A 14,508-nucleotide genomic window follows, 5' to 3' on the forward strand; every position below is an offset into this window, starting at 1 on the left:
CGTATCGGACATGCCGGATGGACGGGCCTAGCAAGTCAGCTCGGCGGTCTCAGCTGTTGTGAGTATGCAGGAGCTGACCTGAGCGGGCTGAGCGCCTGCTTATCAGGCTTAGAGCTCTTGGGGCTGACATTCTATCTAGGTTGATGTACAGTTGAAGTGAAGAAAGTGCACAGGAGCTTGGCTTGGGGCGGCTCGGAACGGGTCAACACTTTTTACTCCCGCACCACACGGGTCTACTCCGCATTCCTCAAAACTGGCGCTGGGCGCTGGGCGATGGGAGGGCTGCACGATGCATGCATATGAGAGACTGCTGCCTACAGGAAGAGAGGACGTCTTGATAGCAACAAATGAGGTGTGCATAGTACCCAGCCAACAGATGCGACAATCAGGCTTCCCTATCCCGATAAAAGAGCAGTAATCCCTCATATACCGTCCAAGCTATCGCGCTCGACGCCGCTTTGCGCGAGACTCTTAAGGACGAGCCAGAGAAGAAACCGGCGAGTCCCCGGTCCTGCATTGATCAGCTCCTGTACTCTGAAACCTCTCTGCCGAGCGAAGGCTGTGGACAGTCTCGGCCCTAGCCTCAGGCTGGTAGAAGGACTCACGGCGTAGATCTTGCTGATGGCGATTCGTATTGTCGGGTGATTCGTGAAGTTCACCTGCATTCTTGTCTGCAGTCTCAGCTCTAGCACTGTACCTCGACAGGAGATAGAGGTGGACGAGCTCAGTAAGATAGTGAAGGGACCTACTTTGACTACGTCGGCTGGTGAGGTGATAGTCGTCGCTAGTATAGCTGCCAGAGCTCCTTGATCAGATCAGCTATGCGTTCCGCATGCACTTATCGGGTCAGGAGGAGGCGTACCCGAGACAGAGTGCTGAGCAGCATACGGTATCCCCCATTCCGGCTTGACGAGTCGTCCTGTCAATCAGCTCACTCCCTTATGCCCCGACGACCCAAGAATCAGGTGACCTACCAGCCAGATCCTTCCCCTTCTCATAGAAGACGAGGTACATTCCCGCATACGGTGCATCTCGCGCTGCCGTCGCTGTGAACCCCTGAAACAGCCCCCGGACGCCGTTTTGCCGTAGCAGCGACTTGAAAGCAGAGAAGAGCGATTTGTATTCCTTGTACTGGCCACTCTGCCTCATGAGCGCCGCACTCCACTTTCCAGAAGGCTGAAAGAACCGCTCACCTCGAACCTCGCCTTCAGGACCGTCACTGGATTCAGTATGAAACCGACCCCTGTCCGCCCTATCGCACCAGCAATAAGATTGCCCTGGGGTGATAGCTTGACCAGGGCTGTGTTTGATGCGGGCGATATCGGCGCTGCGGCCGGGACAGAGGAGGCGGGAAGAGCAGCCACTGCCGTTGGCGGCTGACCTGTAGGCTGTGTGAGGGGGATAGCGAAGAATGGGATGGTGGTCAGGTATCCCCGGATAGCGGAGAGTGAGTAGAAGTACATGGCTACGCCGGGGACGTTTCTTGCCCGTCAACACGACGGCTGGACCGGTTGAGAATGAGAGAGCTCACCGAACAACAGTGGGTGTGGTACCCCGCCATAAGCCTTGTATTCCATCATCTCGCAATACACCACTGACTACCTGGCTCAGCTTTCTCCTGCTTGATCAGCTTGGCCTTGGTCCCCCACGCTTGTGGGACAGGAGCGCACCGCTTGGCCCCCTTCGCTTCGGTCGCATAAGCCTGCTGTAGACGAGTCTTGAGCAGATCCAGGGGCTGCAGGGTTATAGCGGACGCAAGACCCGACGCGCCGCCCGAGGAGAGATGGTGCGCCGCCTTGAGATCTTTGGTGGTTCGAATCGGTGGAGGTGGGAGGGCCACGGCTGTGGACATTTTAGACTAATCGAGCGTGATGATTGTGCTTGTGCTTCGCTGGGCAAGTGAGGGATGTGGCTGGACCTCTCGATAGCTTAAGGACACAGCATAGATGATTGTTATAGCCGAGGTCGGTCGGGAAATGCATCGGCGACGACGATCTCAACCTTTTTGAACCGTGCCTGAATATGACTCGTACACCAGCTCGGATGCAAACCTCCTACAACTTCGTCCACTGTACTTCATCTTTGGCGTACACACGAAAGCTCAGGATGGACAGGAACCAGGACAATGAACTTTCAAGTAAGTCCTGAAGCCAGTACTCACCCCATGGTAATGATACTGGGCCAAGCAGCTGAGACATCTATCAGGATAACGAGAAGAACAGTATCCAGTCTCTTCTGGCCGTCCTTCGCTCGACGCAAGATGCGCCCACAGCCGCCTCCTCAGGTCTGCAGCTCGCAGAGTCCCCAGGCAAGGTATTACCATCGCCATCTCGTGCGCTATCTCGCGGTCATTCTGGCTCGATAGCCACATCGTCGTCAACGGGCACAGCGGCACTACCTTCGACGCAACAGCTCAATGATCTACTTCGGTCCGTCAATGGCGGTCGGCATCCGCCCGGCGGATCGGCGGGTACGCCTTCGTCCGGGTCTGGCAGCCAGGTATCGCGAAACCTCATTGAGCCTTTCGGGCCAGTGAAGGACTGGCTCGCCCCGTCTCCCGTCCGGAATGGGAGCGGATCCCAGAGCCGTATGCCACCATCAGAGAACACAGCTGTCACCGCAGCGGCGGAAGAGGGAGGTGCCGAAGTGAAGACGGGGGATATAAGCACGATGCCATTTGCCAAGGCTTTACCGAAGCTTGGGGAGATGATAGGCGATGAGCGCTTCATGTCGGAGCTTCGCAAGGTGAGCTTCCTAAGCCGGCTCTCAGCGAAGCGGTTCAGAGCGGCAAGCTGATATGTGCAGATGAAAGCAGACCAGGATGCCCTTGAGAGACGTATGTGGGCCAAGCAAGAGAAGATTAAGGCGGACCATGAGCGGTCTATTCTGGCCGAACGGGAGATGTGAGCTTTGAATCGCGTGCACGCTCGGGCAGATACAAGCTGATATTCAGCTCCCGGATAGCCCGGAAACCCATCTCTGCGGAGAAAAGAGCAGTACGTTCACCTCAGCTGGAGCATCGAGCTGAGCTTGCTGACACCTGCAGCAATGGGATACGACCCTCGACCTGAGTCTACGAGACTTCCAGCGCCAGACCTGCCTGCCGTTTCTAGATGCCCTATCGGTGCGACAGCGGGAAAGGCTGAAAGAGCTGGGCGTGCCGGGTCTAGGAGGTGATCCGGCCGATGAGGGCACGATAGGAAGGTGGAGGCGGATCATGGGGATGCTCCAGGCGGGGCTGGAGGAGTAGGTCCAGTAGCGTTCAGAAGCTAGAGTAGTGGGCGTGTGAGGGGTCGTTGTGTGCAGTGTATTCATATTGTATCGATTATATCATACTGTATCATATACCTTTCCTTGTCCTCGCTGTCGTCATGGTCGTAATTATCGTGTCGGTGGTCTGGAGGAGGGCTCCCTCTTCAGCAAAACATGGTCTTATCCCTGCTGTGTCAGCTGAAGACTACTTTTGGGGCAACGGAAGCTAACCTCTCTCCACTCATGAGAGCAGTTCTCGCATTTACTGTGATATGAGCTTGGGTCTTGCAGCGGATAAGAACTCTTTAGCTCACTAGAAAGTCGTCATCGGCTCATCTGCAGATCTGATCTGTAGTTGTCGATAGTACGCCTGAGTATGGTCGCACTTCCCGCAAGTGACTGAGATTGTCAGCTTTGATGTCCGACATCCGAGCATTGGGCAGCTGGGTCATGCCGCGCAAGCCTTAAGGAGGACTTACTAGTCGTCTTGTCGACATTCTCCCATGCCTTCTGCCCCCCGAGGACATCATCCACCTCTTTCAGCTTCAAATGGGTTCGCATTGATATCTGACAGGTATCAGCTGTGCAGTGTAAGAAGTGACCGTCTGCCTTCCAGCTGCTCAGAGTCTGTTTTGATGCCTCACTTGCTTCTTGATGAGCCACTTATACGGACATGTCGGGCAGACCCTGCCTCGTCAGCTCGAGCTCACCTGGCTCCCCGTGGGAATATTGGGATGGTGCAAGCTTACCAAGCCTGCTCTGACGTGTCTTCCGCATCACCTATAGTCAGGTTATTAGCGCAGTAAGGGCAGAACAGCATAGTGTCAGTAGTCTAGAGTGAAAGGCAGAAGTGGAGGTTGGCTGGCCGAAATCTTGGTGGAAAGGGTCAGTTCCGTTGGAAAGAAGCGGACCTGGCCGAACTTCCGCCAGGCACGAGCTATAACGCCGCATATTTCCGTGTTGCCGACCCCATTAATCGCCTCGGGGAATCCCCGTTCCACCTTGTGGGCAATAAATCGATTAAATACCCTTCGTCATTACATCTCAGTCATGGCAGCTACAGACCTCAAGCTCCGCCCAGTCAACGATGGAGCCAGTGGGAGTCGGCCTCTACCGTCTGCTTCGATACTCAGACCCTGGATATTCGACTATGCGCCCTCGCCAGATGGGAAGGACGTGAATCTGCTCATCATGTTACATGGACTAGGTGGGTTGCCCAGCGCCGCAGCTCGAACAAATCGTAGTCTGAGAGGTAGTAGCTGACCCAGCAAGGATAGGCGATAACAAAGCCCCTTTTGCTCAGCTTGGAAAGAGCCTCAATCTGCCATGTACGGCTGTACTGTCATTGCAGGGACCGCTAGTGTGAGCTTCCGGGATACCACCGTGGCCGGACCAAGCTGACATACAGGGTGCCACTCATGGAGTCCCCCACCTACTTCTCATGGTACAATACCTTTGACCCACTCTTCAATCCGCTCCCCTCTCCGGACCCCTCCCCGACCCTCAAACCCCTCCGACAGCTTCTCGAAACCCTCACGTCCGCCGAGATCGGGTGGGACCTGGCCCAGATCCATCTCTTCGGATGGGGTCAAGGAGGCAGTATGGCCCTCGAGCTAGCTCTTTCGGTCGGAAAAGACGGTATTCCCTCTCCAGCGGGGGTGGGGGACAAGCGGAAACGTCTCGGATCAGTCACGTCTGTTTGCGGACCGCTCCTCTCGTTCCCGGCCTCGACGCTGGGGATAGCTACGCCCATAGCGTACTTTACGCGGCAGAGTGCCAGCTCGGCGGCCGGCCAGAAAGTGCGCAAGGCGATCGAGAGGGCGTTCAAGGAGGTGGAGATTGTGCAGGGGCAGCAGGGCGGAGGGGAGGCGATGCCGAGAGGAAGGGAAGAGTGGAAGGGGATCATGATGTTTTGGGGCGAGATGTTGGGGAGGGATGAGGGGTGGAAGGGGAGTGGTGAGGTGTTTGAGGTGGTCAGATGAAAGGAGGTATAGTCCTGCTGCTTCATATACTGTCTGACACATTACGCAGATCCTGCACGATGGAAGGCGTTTTCGTTGATCGCTCTGTATGCGCTCACCTTCACTACCAGAGTTGCCTTTTACGCACCTGCCGATTCAGATCCCTTGGATTTCGTTCAATGTTGCTGCTTGCTTGAGCTCAAGAAGTATCACATCCAGATCCCGCAGACGCGATACATTGCGCATCGTTCCCCTCTGAAACGTAGGCGAGGAAAGTGCAAGGAAGGAAAGCAACGATTTGCTTGCTGCGCACAGATCCGCATTCCTCATCGGAAACTTTCTGCTTGTCGTTGCTCGTTGGCTTATGCCCAGAGCTCGTGTTCCTGTCCCTCCACCTGTCAACTCGAGCATTGATTTCGCCAGCACTAATGCCTAAAGCAAAAGCACCAAAGAAGGGTGAAAGACTTGGAGTGGCCAAGAGGGGAAGGAAGACACTGAGCGCCGCAGCGAAGGATGCCGAATTAGTGAGCCCTTCTTACTAGCAATCGTTCAACTTCACACCCCCTTGCTAGTGTCCTCCCTGACCGCCACCTACGAGCGTGACCGATGGCCGGTCTTGCCTCGTGTAGCGAATGCAGGCTATTGGATGCCTTGCTGACTCTGATAGAACGAGCAGCCGACCTCACCCGCGCCCTCCTCATCAGCCCCGCTCGACATCCAATCATACCCACTCATCCTCTCCCTCGTCTTCCTTCACTCTTCCAAATCCACGCTCGCCACCCTCCTCCGCTGCAACAAGCATATCTACCAGATCGCTACCCCATACCTATACCGGGACCTCACTCTTACCGTCGAGCAATACAACGGTATGATCCAGCAGGCGAGCGCGTACACCTCGGGCGGACGCGGTCGGTCGTTCTCGCCATACATGATTGAGAACCTACGGCACGTCCGAGCACTTGGATTGGACGCGTATGGCTTCCATGACAAAATCCCAAGCCTCCCTCGGGGTAGTATGGAGGATCTGCCGCTGGTCGTTGTTGGATCCAGAGACGACTGGCTCCGTCCGGGAACGGGCTGGCAGGCGCCCGAGGCCCTGCGGTGTCTAAAAGCGGACGAACTCGTCATACGGATGTCCGCCAACTGCATGGCGATGCTCGACCCAAATCTCGAGCTCGCGCTCGGGCTGCTCGACCGAAAAGTTCAAGGCGTCACCTTGCTTGTACCGCGGTGGTGGGAGTTACTCTTCACCCCGTGGTGCGAGTTCGCCGACTCGGATCTCAATACCGGCAAGCGGATGACCATTGTCATTTTACCTTCGCGACAGCTACCGTCAGAAATGCAATCGAAGCTCTCCATCACTCGCGTATGGTACAATTTCCCCTATGCGTATGTCGTCGACCGTATCGGCATTCCCGTCTACCATCCGCTTCGAGTCGTCGGGCTGGAGTACTGGGGGAAGGTTGTGCGGGACTTTCCAGCCCTTCTCCACTCGGCCAGGGAGGATCTCGAAATCGTGGCACCCACGGACGAGGAGGAGCACATCACAGCGGTGTCTTTCCTCGATTGGCTGGACGAGCACCAGCCGGGCGGAATCTTTACGGCGGAAGAGGAGGCGGAGCTGCGGGATGCGGAGGAGTGGATCAGGTCTCTCCGTGCGGCGGGAACAAGTGAGTCTGCATCTTATGCCTTTGTGTGTATACTGACTCGGCAGGCAGCTTTTGGTGTGCCTAGGTCTAGCTGCGTTTAGTACTGTAAGATCCCAAGAGAGCAGTCTGGGGGAAGGCAGGAGGAAGCGTGAGAGGGTTCCCGGCGGATTATCGGGCAGAACCTCAGCAGATCAGTAGGGTGGAAGCGGGGAAGGGGTGTTTGCACTACGCGTACGGGTCAGGTGCATCTTTGTTGGTTCGTCGCCAGCTGCAGATCACTCCTACTTTGTCGCACGAGAAGCCCAATTCGGCAGTCCCTTCGCTGGAGTCGGACAAATCTGAACGCCAACAGATCCCGCGAGAGGGCTGCATGGATGACCTGTCGCCGAGAATTCGAACTCCACATTCCTCGACCCTCCATCTAATTGTCATGTTTACCCTTGTACCATCCTAGGCATCTAATCCATTGAGCACCGAGACCGATGCCGCGCGCAAACGAACGATGCAGCTTAGCTTGGCTGCATATTTCGAAGAGAGGAAAGCTGAGCGGGCGGCGCGACTGACTAGCGCCAGCGTTGAAGGAAGTTCAAACGTACGTCGCGTTACCGCCTCGGCGTTCGTACCCCTCTGGGGGTTCTTCTGGGGCTGCTATGCCCGGCCTCGTTGCCTCCCACCTATCCTCCGCGAGTGTGCTTGGCTGACTCTTTCAGAGCCCTGCCGAGGCCGATACATCGTCCCTCATCGTGCGGCAAACCCCCTTCAGCCTCGATGCCTATCCCCACATCATCTCCACCATACTCGACTATCTACCCCTCTCGACCCTCACTACCATGCTGCGATGCAGCAAGTCAATGCAGACGATGGCTGAGCGCAAGAGCCACCGTCATTTACGTCGACTGCACGTCACACGGGGGGTCGCGGCTATGATCGCGAAACCCAGCAAGAACAGGAAAATACCTCGCAAGCTGGTAGAACTCTGCCAATCGGTGCGCATTTCGGAGCAACACGACTCTCGGGCTCTTCGGACTTTCATACGAGAGCAGCTCTCGGTCCGAGACATCGTCTTGTATCCAGAGCCGAAGGGGAGCCAGAGCCGCCTCCACACGCCGGTCTCGCCAAACCTCGTCGATCTCAAGGCAAGACGGCTCGTCATCCGGTACCCGGACACGTACACCTCGGAAGGTCGGGACGACTACGTGGATCTCAGTCACGTTGACGAGTCTGTCCGCAACGTCACCCTGTTGGTCCCCCCCGCGTGGCGCTCGAACGGCACCTGGTATAGCTGCGTCAGCAACCCAGCGTCAATGTGGGACCCGGCATCTAGCTCGGTCGACATCACTGTCGTTCTTCTTCCCTCCCTTGCTGTGCCCGCATCATGGTCCCTTCCCCTCATCAAGCAACACTACTTCCCAGGCGATCTCGCCGACCACGCCCCCGGCTGCCCCCTACGTATTGTCGGCGCGGAATGTATCGGTCTGACTTCCGAAGTCTTCGACACCCTCGTCGAGCGTACTCGGATTAGCGGCGGCGAGTACGAGCAAGAGGTGGCAGCTCGCCTCTCGGTGATGTCGTTCATCGACTGGATGGACCAGCAGGAGCCCGGAGCGGTCATGACGGGGGAAGAGGAGGACATGTATCGGAAAGCTAGCAGGCTAATCCTGGCTGGATTTGGTCAGATAAGCTGCAGAGTACGATGCGTCTCTCATCTCCGTGGATGTTGCTGACCACCAGACAACTTCCGAGTAGCTCCGGCGCTGAGGCTCGAATCTCGTCGCCGGGGGTGAGAGATTGTATGGACGTGTCGGGCGGGAGTGGGCATGGGCGGTGGAGCAGGCAGTATGCTAGGTGATTAGCCGTTGTCAATCAAGAGATCATGTATGTAACTGTCTACTGTAGACCAGCTCAGCGGTATTGCACCAGCTCCGCCGACTCATCGTGAGCAGCAAAGGGGAGACCAAACACTGTAGTGCACTTGACGACAAGCGCACGACAAGGGTGGCATTCCTCATTATCTACGTCTATGTCTATGTCTATGTCTATGTCTATGTCTATGTCTAAGTCTAAGTCTGTTATACAATATCTGACCCGCCGACAGATGCGGATTGATTCGCGTTACGGAAATACAGGAATCGTATAATCGAAAGAAAGGCCCTCTCCCCCTGAAATGGTGCTGCTTGGAAGCTGATCCTTGGCGGCGGCCGATTCTGAGCCTTGACACATCAGCTTTTTCATCTGACGGCCTGGGCATCACAGCACTTACGAGCAAGCAGCACTAGCTGTTTCCAGGACTCCTCTGCTGCTACAGCCGTCAAACAGCCGGCCTTCAGCCTCTCCAACAGGTCGCCCGTCATCTCGGCCATCGACTCAAACTCCTTCCTCCCCAGCTCGCCCGATAGATAGCACAGCAGCAGCACCTGACCGGCCGTACTGATCCGCCGAGTCTCGAACCATGTCGGGCGAAAGACAGTGAGGCTGCGGAGCTGATCGTACATCTTGAGTATGGCGGTGGCGGCTTGACAGCAGATAGTTTGAGATGGAGGGCTGTGGGTCTCATGATAGAAGAGCGGATATCTCAGCATGATTCGGAGCCTAGCTATCAGCGATACACTTGGGGTATGACGATGTATGCACTCACCAGTGATAGCGGATAATGGCGTAGTACGACATGGCATTCGTCAATCCCCCTCGCTCCTCCGCCCAGAACCCGACACGCCATTGCTGCAGGCCCAGCTCATACTGTTGAAGCATGTTCTGAGTGTCGACAGATTCCGCCCCTGAGACCTGCTTCCATAGCATGATGTGATTTTCGAGCAGCGTGAGGCGGACAAACATGTCGGAGGTAGAGTAGTTTGGGACGAAGGTCTTGAATATTGATTCGGGTAAATGCTCGAGACGGAATGGCAGGAAAGGATTGCCGCCATATAGGGTGGAGAAGCAACTTCAAGATCAGCAGTGACAGCCTGCGGGAGGATGTGACCACTCACGTATCGCGATACCGTGTCTGATGCGATAAAAAGTTCAGCACTTCTGTTTGCGCAGCAGGACGCCGCGACTCCAGACGAAACAGCTGGTCGACCATTCGACTGACGCTCGAGCGATTCTCAACGGGTCCTCCGCTTTGTATAGCTGAAAAGTTGAGGATGAGTAGTGCGACTGGCACATCAGCCAAGAGCAGATAGACAGATGTTGGGGAGCTCACCAAGCGCCAGCTCCGAGCACATATCCGGATGACGATCCGCCACGTCCAGGCACAAACGATATACAGCCAGGTCCCCCATATCGTCACTATCTCCCAGCTGCTTCTCGACCTTCAGACCCAGCCCGATCGCCGCCAGAACCGTCATCTCCTCGTCGGGGTTCGGCGGGGCCACCATGCCTGTCTCCCAAAAGTCTTCACACCGCATCCACATGAACCGGAGATCAGAGCGAGTGACGATGGGCTCGAAGAGGGCGAGACTCGTATCGCAAAAGGTGTCGATGGCGGATTCGCGCGTCCGCCTCGTACCCGGTAGGGGAGGAGATGGGCCGAAGAGAAAAGGTGCAAGTACAGATTGAGGAGGTAGTCGGACGGACGAATGAGAGCCTGACTGTCAGATCAATGGGTCTGTACGAGATGAGAATGTCCGCACTGACCCATCTGCTGAACCCACGAAGTCACCCTGTCCTCGATCTCGTCGCAGAAATAGTTGGCCGTCCCCCGAGGATCCGCTTCCCCGACAGGCACCTGCCAGCTGCTCGACGCCTGAGCCTGTATCGACGGAAGCGACAGTCTTTACGTGTCAGTTGTCCTCCTCGTTAAGGAATCTTGACTCTGTGAGCTCACGGTCGAGTGTTTGAGGTCGAAGCTTGTGGGTCATGGCTGGACGACGACGGAGCATCGCTCGCTGAGCCACGCAGGGCCACAGGTAGTGTCCTTGCAGATCAGCTGGCTTCGAAGACTGCTACACCATTTGTAGCATACCTCGTCGGTCTTGACTTGGCTCGGAAGACGCATCCACTACCTGCCCCTAATCGGCGGCATGTCGAGCATGGCTGATCACCGTCGCACCGTCTTCTGCGCACTCGACAAGCTTCACAAGCTTTGCTCGCCCGTGTGGCTGAGGGTATGTCTGACATGTGACCGATGGCGACTTCTTCGGCGGGCGGGCAAGCGGGTGGATATAGAGCTGAATCAAGCAAGGCAAGGTTAAAACGAGGATGGAATTGGTGCATATGGCTGACTGGTTGAAGGTGGATATAGCCCGGTCAAGCCGGTCAGGCACGTCGGAGGATCGGCCCCGTCTATTTCCCAACCGGTTCCCCGCGTTGCCCCACTTTCCCCCCCAACTGCTACTAGTGGCATCATTACTGGATCAGAAGACCCCTTGTGCTTCTCCCGTCCTCTATACATAGCCTACAATAGGCTCTGCCATATCCGGGATGTACCCACATCGGTCCGGATACCGATTTCAAGCAGCTTCCTATATCAGATACGCCTTCTCCGCGATGGATGATCTCCTCCACTCCCCTCCTCCATTACCATCATGTTCGCTCCCCTCGTCTACCTGCTCTTGGCCATCCCCAACGCCTCAGCTGCCATTCTCGGGACCACCTATCTCACACTTCCCCCATACCAACCACTCTACGCTCGCTCCATCTCCCCGGACTTCTTCGGTTTCTCCCTTGAGTTCTCGGAATTCCCCTACTGGGCCGGCCAGGCCGTCGGGCAGCCCAATACCTTCGTCAACCAGCTCTTGGCCAATCTCAAGAAGCGCACCGGTATAACCCCGCCTATCCGAGTCGGCGGATCCTCCGAGGACTTTGGGCGACTCAATCCCAATGTCCAGATCGGCAATGCGTCCTATCCCAACGCTACGGCATCTACCCCTTACCCCCAGGCTTCCGCCGTGACCATAGGTAGGGACTGGTATGCGCTCTCAGGGAATTTCCCCTCCGACACCAAGTTGTACGTTTCTCCTCTTAGTCCTTCTTGAGCTCGCGCTGACACGCAGTGTGTGGGGTGTAGCGATCCGACCCCCTACCTCTCGGAACGAGACGATCGCTCAGATCAAGGAGCTTGTCCGTGTCTTCCAGGGAGACCGGAAGAACGTCCTCAGCGGCCAGACTCTCGAGTACCTCCAGCTCGGCAACGAGCCCAACGGGTGGACGGCCGACTGGGCAGCTACCTTCGGGGCCGGCTGGTCTCCCCAGAACTACACCAAGTACTGGCTCGACACCGCTGCCGCCGTCCTCCCCTACGTCAAGCTCTCCACCAACGGCGGTACTACCCTCCTCCCTTCCGGCTTCTCTGGAAGCCTGAACCAGCCTCCCTTCACCAACCAGTACCTCCTGGGATCGGGTCTGCTTGATGACTCGCGCGTATCGGGCAACATCACCGCCGTCAACTTCCACAAGTACTCGGGCTTCCGGTCCAGTGCGGTTACCCTCGCTCCCCCGGGAACGCTGCAGAGCAAGAACAACGTGTTCCAGAACTGGACAAGCTACTCGGTGGATGCGAACTACGTACACACGTATGGGAAGAAGGTGGTGTTTGGCGAGACCAACAGCTATGCCAAGTGAGTTTTGAGCTTCGCTCGCACATCGTCACTGAATGCTGACCGTCAGCCACGGTCTGCCCAACCTCTCCAACACTGCCGAAGCTGCTGTCTGGGGCGTGTCTTACCTCCTCGGTGGTGCCGCACTCGGGGTCGACCGTCTCCACTTCCACAACGGCTACGGATACGTCTACAATGCCCTTGCTCCGGGTACAAATGTCTCGGACGGACTCAACTACACCCGCCAGCACATCGGTCCCCTGTACTACTCCACCGTCGTGGTCGCCGAGGCCATCGGATCTTCGGGCAACACCTACGTCGCCGAGCTTACCTCCACCAACAACACCATCTCGGCTTACGGGATCTGGGAGGGCAAGAGGCTCGCCCGGATGGTTCTCACCAACCACGACACTTTCAACGTGAACGGGACCAACTCGACCGAGGAGAGGACCAGTCAGCTCGTCAACCTCAAGAGCTTTGGCTTGGTTGATGTCAACGTGGGGACAGCTACCATCAAGTCCCTAAAGATCCCCTACACCAATGCTCAGCGCAACATGTGAGTAATCTATATCTTGTCATCTGGCTCTGTGCTGATGATCCTCAGCACCTGGGCCGGCCAGACCTTCGACACCGCTTCCGGCTCGCCCGAAGGTACCGTCACCGAGCCCTACCTCAGCGGCAACGTCATCAACGTCGAGGCGAACAGTGTGCACTTGATCTGCTTCAAGTAGGGGAGGCTTGCAACAAGGTCCTGGGGAGAAGAAGTAAAACAAAAGCGTCGGAAGATCTTATAATTGGGATATTGCAGCACTATCAGGGGAAATGATATGTATTTTGGTCATCAGTAAGCCGTGTCGCACGCTATAGGAGGCTGTCACACCTAGCCTCGTGGTCTCTAGCGTCGGCGTAGCAGTATGCAATGGGTCATTCAGCGCTCAGCAGCCTCAGCCTCCTCAGCCATCTCGACCGCGTATCGCGACATTCCTCATGCCGTAAGCAAGTTGCTGCTGCGTGACCGCGACCGTGCGTTTCATGTCCATCACCTCTTCCTCTCATCGCTCATCTCCCAATCTACAGTCCAACCTCACGCCCTTGGATATGTCAGCGAAGCAATATAAAGCCGTCGGAGTGGGCCAGCCTTTTTCAGTCGGGGAATGACTCTCGCTGACCATTGCAGGAGGACGGCTGGAAGCGGACCGACAAGGTCGTGAGTCTTCGCCAGCTCCTGGTACAGGTCAGAGCTGACCAGTCAGAATGCCGAGCTCTTCACCTTGACATACGGAGCACTCGTAGTGCAGCTCATCAAGGTATATATCGGGCCCCTCCGTGGTGAGATGTATCTGATCCAAGCAGGATTACGAGGACTATGCGGAGGTGAACAAGCAGTTGGATAAGATGTGAGTCGTCTTCCTGCTCATTCACCAGCATTGAGCGATGCCAGCTTCAGGTGATTACCTGAAATAATGTGAGCTGACATGACGAAGGGGCTACAACATCGGAACGCGTCTCATAGAAGACTTCCTGGCGAGAACAGGAATGGGCCGCTGTCAAACCTTTGCGGAGACAGCAGAAGTAATATCAAAGGTCTGTCCTGTTCTTTGTTTCAAGCGCTCTGGGCAGCGCGTCTTGCATGATATCACCTCCTGACATAACCTTGACCCAGAGCTGACTCCTCAGGTCGCCTTCAAGACCTTCCTCAACATCACACCAACCGTCACCTTCCCACCGCCCAACGCTCAGCCGTCCAACCCATCATTACCCCAACCCTCCGAGTTCAGCCTGATATTCGAGGAGAACCCACTAGCGGACTTTGCGGAGCTGCCGAGGGACGCAAGAGAGGGCGGACTGTGGTTCAGCAACGTCTACTGCGGGGTGATAAGGGGTGCTTTGGAAATGGTGAGCCCGATCTGATGGTCCATCCTCGCCGGAAGTCTTGCTGATAACCAGATCCAAATGCAGGTAGAAACACGCTTCGTGTCGGACATGCTGAGAGGGGACGACTGCACCGAGATGCACGTCCGTCTGGTCCGGTTGATGGAGGAAGAACAGCCAGAGAATGACGAATAAACCAATCTGTACAGATGATGCAACGAAATACAACGCTAGCTCTCT

At 56.3% G+C, this 14,508-nt stretch overlaps 8 protein-coding genes across 8 annotated transcripts; 5 read left to right on the forward strand and 3 right to left on the reverse strand.

Annotated features, from left to right (window-relative positions):
- Positions 1–385: 385 nt before the first annotated feature.
- Positions 386–1,852, reverse strand: MKK02DRAFT_43541 (mitochondrial carrier domain-containing protein; the record flags this gene model as incomplete). Its single annotated transcript, XM_053092480.1, has 8 exons — positions 386–511; positions 606–671; positions 750–805; positions 863–919; positions 975–1,140; positions 1,194–1,482; positions 1,532–1,618; positions 1,671–1,852. 8 exons carry the CDS (start codon positions 1,850–1,852, stop codon positions 386–388), a joined length of 1,029 nt encoding a protein of 342 aa, XP_052947392.1.
- Positions 1,853–2,125: 273 nt separating this feature from the next.
- Positions 2,126–3,250, forward strand: MKK02DRAFT_43542 (uncharacterized protein; the record flags this gene model as incomplete). Its single annotated transcript, XM_053092481.1, has 6 exons — positions 2,126–2,137; positions 2,206–2,587; positions 2,624–2,745; positions 2,806–2,903; positions 2,954–2,996; positions 3,047–3,250. 6 exons carry the CDS (start codon positions 2,126–2,128, stop codon positions 3,248–3,250), a joined length of 861 nt encoding a protein of 286 aa, XP_052947393.1.
- Positions 3,251–3,416: 166 nt separating this feature from the next.
- On the reverse strand, positions 3,417–4,072 carry MKK02DRAFT_43543 (uncharacterized protein; the record flags this gene model as incomplete). The annotated part of the gene is made up of 6 exons (XM_053092482.1): positions 3,417–3,438; positions 3,494–3,517; positions 3,567–3,651; positions 3,732–3,819; positions 3,897–3,939; positions 4,002–4,072. The coding sequence occupies 6 exons, from the start codon at positions 4,070–4,072 to the stop codon at positions 3,417–3,419; spliced, it is 333 nt and encodes a 110-aa protein (XP_052947394.1).
- Positions 4,073–4,302: 230 nt separating this feature from the next.
- MKK02DRAFT_36495 (uncharacterized protein) lies at positions 4,303–5,234 on the forward strand (the record flags this gene model as incomplete). The annotated part of the gene is made up of 3 exons (XM_053089435.1): positions 4,303–4,459; positions 4,521–4,614; positions 4,661–5,234. 3 exons carry the CDS (start codon positions 4,303–4,305, stop codon positions 5,232–5,234), a joined length of 825 nt encoding a protein of 274 aa, XP_052947395.1.
- Positions 5,235–7,785: 2,551 nt separating this feature from the next.
- MKK02DRAFT_43545 (uncharacterized protein) lies at positions 7,786–8,646 on the forward strand (the record flags this gene model as incomplete). Its single annotated transcript, XM_053092483.1, has 2 exons — positions 7,786–8,533; positions 8,594–8,646. The coding sequence occupies 2 exons, from the start codon at positions 7,786–7,788 to the stop codon at positions 8,644–8,646; spliced, it is 801 nt and encodes a 266-aa protein (XP_052947396.1).
- Positions 8,647–9,090: 444 nt separating this feature from the next.
- Positions 9,091–11,074, reverse strand: MKK02DRAFT_32420 (uncharacterized protein; the record flags this gene model as incomplete). The annotated part of the gene is made up of 7 exons (XM_053088499.1): positions 9,091–9,451; positions 9,498–9,800; positions 9,847–10,015; positions 10,062–10,445; positions 10,496–10,632; positions 10,686–10,775; positions 10,824–11,074. The coding sequence occupies 7 exons, from the start codon at positions 11,072–11,074 to the stop codon at positions 9,091–9,093; spliced, it is 1,695 nt and encodes a 564-aa protein (XP_052947397.1).
- A 311-nt stretch (positions 11,075–11,385) lies between these two features.
- Positions 11,386–13,127, forward strand: MKK02DRAFT_43547 (uncharacterized protein; the record flags this gene model as incomplete). Its single annotated transcript, XM_053092484.1, has 4 exons — positions 11,386–11,807; positions 11,854–12,417; positions 12,467–12,952; positions 13,001–13,127. The coding sequence occupies 4 exons, from the start codon at positions 11,386–11,388 to the stop codon at positions 13,125–13,127; spliced, it is 1,599 nt and encodes a 532-aa protein (XP_052947398.1).
- A 367-nt stretch (positions 13,128–13,494) lies between these two features.
- Positions 13,495–14,463, forward strand: MKK02DRAFT_24017 (NO signaling/Golgi transport ligand-binding domain-containing protein; the record flags this gene model as incomplete). The annotated part of the gene is made up of 7 exons (XM_053086829.1): positions 13,495–13,524; positions 13,574–13,603; positions 13,650–13,703; positions 13,750–13,793; positions 13,881–13,980; positions 14,074–14,292; positions 14,344–14,463. The coding sequence occupies 7 exons, from the start codon at positions 13,495–13,497 to the stop codon at positions 14,461–14,463; spliced, it is 597 nt and encodes a 198-aa protein (XP_052947399.1).
- Positions 14,464–14,508: the final 45 nt, after the last annotated feature.

This window comes from Dioszegia hungarica, assembly GCF_025882075.1.
Source record: "Dioszegia hungarica strain PDD-24b-2 chromosome Unknown MKK02contig_7, whole genome shotgun sequence".
NCBI lineage: Eukaryota > Fungi > Basidiomycota > Tremellomycetes > Tremellales > Bulleribasidiaceae > Dioszegia > Dioszegia hungarica.